We start from the raw sequence: 3,894 nt of genomic DNA, 5'->3' as shown, positions 1-3,894 counted from the left end.
TGTGAAGATGACACCATGTCTTGGGGGCCATTAGTTCTTCAAAGAATATACATTTTTGTTTGCCGTATGTATTTGTTGTTTCCTATTTATTTTTTTGGAAAGAGCAATAAGGGGAATCCTGACCAGGGATGGCTTCAAGCTGTCATTGCAGAGCTTGACTTGGGACTTGATCTCAAGAATCATGAGATCGTGACCGGAGCCAAATTCGACTCGGAAACTCGCCCATTGAGCCACCTTGGTGCCTGTCCTCATTATTTAAATCTTCATTTTACTGAATACATGCCACCTGTAGGAAACCTTCCAGAACTTTATACTTTATTGCCTAATAGATTAGTGTCAATGGCATATTGAAGGTTTCATTTGGGTATTTTCATATTATGCACGTTAGACTAATATCACCATGGCCAGTGGAGGAAAAGGAAAGATTTTCAAGGTATTCGCTCTGGTCCAGACATTTCTCTTCTGGCTTCTGCTCTTGTGTCAGACCTCAGAGGGTCCCCATGCCAGATAATGAAGATATTTCAAGTGGGGGCTTCACCTAATCTTTGTTCTTTGAGGACTATTCCTCTGTCATAAAAAATATTAGTGCCATTGAATATTTAAGCAATTATTAATCAGTCTCCTGTCATGTAGCCAGACACAACAGGCCATGTTGTGTGTTTGCACACACATGGAAATCCCAGAGGAGCTGAAGCAGCAGAAACCGAGATCGCTGGTTGCAGAGACTGGGGTGAGGGAATGAGCCGTGGGTGACTAGTAGTCCACGTGTCTCTGTGATGGAAATGTTCTAGGAGTACATAGTGGTCACGGGTGTAAAATCCTGCGAATGTACGTACTGACACTTGAAGTTGTAATTTCAAAGGATCAGAGTAAATTTTTTGAAACTTAATTTATGTGTTAAGTGTAAGCCAATAGTACATAAGTACACTAAATATCTCTATGCCTAATCCTAACATGACAAAGAACGCAATGTCGAGGTGAGGGAATTCATCCTGTGGGGCTGCAGCCGACATGAGCCGCTGTTGGGGAGCTGAGGCTGGTTGCTCAGCTGCAGCAGGTGGTTGCTCCAGCCCTTCCGTGACTCCGCCGGCTGGGGCTGAGGGCTGCTCATGCTCTAGGACCACCAAAGGGGCAGGTGGCTCTTCCAGCTCCTGACTATCAGCCAGAGCTGGGAGTACCTCCTGCCCTGGCGGGGACGCTGCAGTGAGGGTCTCCGATTCTCGTACGCGCTTAGCTCCAGGAGAACTGGTGGCTTCAGGCAGCCTGGGCTGCAAGGCTGCAGTGGGCACCACAGAGATAGCGGGGGCTCGCTCCCGAGGCACGTCTGGACGGGGCTCTAGAGCTGCTACCAAAGCTTCAAGAATAGAAAGTGTCATCACCGTGATTGCCATTCCATGGCAGGAAACCTCTCCCGCAGACATTGTCATCTGAGTCAAAGAACCCACCAGGAGGAAATCTCCCAGACGGCAGGCTAATGGAACAGTGATCTGAGAACAGTCCCTATGCCTGGCCCACCTACAGTCTCAGGAAACATGTTCTCTGTGGCATATCCCGTCCCCTCCACACGCCCACATCTCCCACCCAGAGTCCTCCTCGCCCAGAGACTCTGGCTCATTGGGCTCACGGTGTTTCCGCCATGAGTAGAGAAGGCGGGCGCGGCGCTGCAGCTCGGAGCCTGGCATGTGGATCCTTACATACGCCCGCAGCAGCATCAAGCTGGTGAAGTCTGGAGGGCGGAAAAATTCCTCGGGGTAGTGATCCATCCAGGTGCCCAGGATGGAGGAGATGGCCCTGGGGATACAAAAGTAGCCAGAAACAATCACCATGGGGTGTTCCCCCCACTGATGTCTCAGGACAGGCCTGTGGGACCTGGCCTCTATCCCTCCTGCTCCTGGACGTCCAGAGGGTGGTTCTGTACGTGGTCCACCTGTGATTTGGCAGTCCCGCCTACGAGTGACCTGGTCACTGAAGAGGGACCGTCAAGATTCTGTTTGACGGGAACCCCTTAGCCAATGATGTGGTCGTCTCTGTCCTTCTTGGGGAAGCCAGCCAGACTCTTCGCTGTGTCCCGCTGCCTACCTCCCGCTGGAATTCAAGTCCGTGCGTGAGTGGAGGGGTGGTGTCGGGGTGAGTCAGTGCCTTCACTGCATACCCTAGCGCTCCACAAAAATCTGCGCAAATACGGGACAAGAGGACTCTGTCTCTTACCTGGGCTTGCTGGGACCCTCCTGATGCCCTCAACGTGACGACCTGTGCCTCTGTGCTGCCTCATGCACTCAGTGCACATGTGGGTGTCCTCCCGCTGACACCGTTCTCCCATCGTGTGGGTGATATGTGCTCCTTGAGCCCTCACTGTGTCTCCTGTACCCTGGCTAAGCACGCACCGTGATTGTTCCCCAAGGTGGTGAGCGTGTTGCTCCCCAAAACCGTTATTCTGGGTCCCCTGATGGGGGTCCAGGCAAGGCTGTGAGTGGGAAGGGATGGGGTTGGACTCTGTAAGGGGCTGACGCGGTCCTCTGGCGCCCTCTGCTGCCTCCCTGTGCCCACAGCCCATCGTCGACCAGACAGGACAGAACCCCTTTCCTTGTTTCCAAGAGAAAGCCCTCAGAACTTTGCCCTCTCACAGGACTCTCAGACGTGTGGGATGCTGGGTCCTGCAGCCCCTCCCACGCACAGTCTCAGCACTGCCCTCTTGGAGAAGGAAGCACTGCCCTCCAGCCTGAGCTCAGCCTACTCACCGTTTCTCCTGCTCCCGGGGTCCGCCATCCTCCTCAGCCTCCGAATGGAAGCATCCGTATCTGGAGGAGGCCAGAAGGACATCATATGAGCTGTCCTGTGGATGCTACGTCTTGTCCTATCCAGAGTCCCTGACTGCTGACTAGAATGGAGCTCTGGAGGGGAGGGTACCGTCCGCTCTGGCGCATTGGATCCCAGTCAGCTCCTACAGAAGTGCCTGCACCTAGTGGGGCTTCGTGCGTGTTTGAAGAATGATAATGGGCCCCAGTGAGCTCCCATCACACAATATTGGTGTGGGTCTGGGCATCCTGCTCATCCTGGGCATCGTTGACTGTTTTGAGCCAGGACTCAGACACACAGATAGAGCCTCCAATCTCCTTTTCCAATGGGAAAAAAGCCCAAGTCAACACCTGGCGACAGTGAGGGATGAGGCAGAAAGTTGATGCATGGGCAAGAGGACAAAGATGACCAGCAGAGACACAGCCCTGCCAGCAGAGCTTTCCACAGGCCAGGGTGACTTTCCCTGCAGTGCCCCCACTGAGGACCTGGAGTGTTTTCCACCCGGATCGGAGGAACAAAGTGAGAAGGCCAGGACGTTTGGTGACTTTCCTGAGACTCAGAGCTTTCAGGGGCTGAATCACACTGGGCTGTGAAGGGCAGAGAGGTGCTCACCATCATAAACAGTCTATTTCCAAGGTACCTGCTGGGTGGTAGCAAAAGCTCTGTACGTGCCTCAAAAATGTGAAGAGGTAGGAGGGGTTCTCCACCCAGGAAAGCAGGTACCAGGTGTCTCCACTCGCTGTTCCAGTAGCATCCAGCCTCCTTCGTTGGTCCATGTCCTACAGAAAGGGAGAGGTTCGGTACACATGTGGCCTTCTGTACAGTGATGAGAGAAGAAAATATTGGGATTGGCCCAGTCATTCAGCTTCTGGAGACGCCGAGTAGAGGATGATGTGTGGCACCTGAGAATGCAGAAGGGGACAGGAACTGTGCCTGTCCACTGTGGTGACAATCCCCATAGTACAAGACCATAGTTCTGGATGGATGCCCAACCTGTCACACTACTCGTGAAACACAAAACACAGTCACCTGCTGCACTCAAAAGCCAAAGGAGTGTGAAGATGACACCCATGTCTTGGGGGCCATTAGTTCTTCAAA

The 3,894-nt window shown here is 53.0% G+C and overlaps 1 protein-coding gene across 1 annotated transcript; it reads right to left on the bottom strand.

Annotated features, from left to right (window-relative positions):
• Positions 1-829: 829 nt before the first annotated feature.
• LOC123383619 (ral guanine nucleotide dissociation stimulator-like) lies at positions 830-2,910 on the bottom strand. The gene is made up of 3 exons (XM_045051581.1): positions 2,739-2,910; positions 1,625-1,791; positions 830-1,354 (listed from the first exon to the last, which is right to left on the bottom strand). Exons 2-3 carry the CDS (start codon positions 1,761-1,763, stop codon positions 891-893), a joined length of 603 nt encoding a protein of 200 aa, XP_044907516.1. The 5' UTR covers positions 1,764-1,791; positions 2,739-2,910; the 3' UTR covers positions 830-890.
• Positions 2,911-3,894: the final 984 nt, after the last annotated feature.

This window comes from Felis catus, assembly GCF_018350175.1.
Source record: "Felis catus isolate Fca126 chromosome D3 unlocalized genomic scaffold, F.catus_Fca126_mat1.0 chrD3_random_Un_scaffold_82, whole genome shotgun sequence".
Lineage (NCBI taxonomy): Eukaryota > Metazoa > Chordata > Mammalia > Carnivora > Felidae > Felis > Felis catus.
Note: the sequence above shows the minus strand (reverse complement) of the source record. Positions and strands in the feature narration are given on the sequence as shown.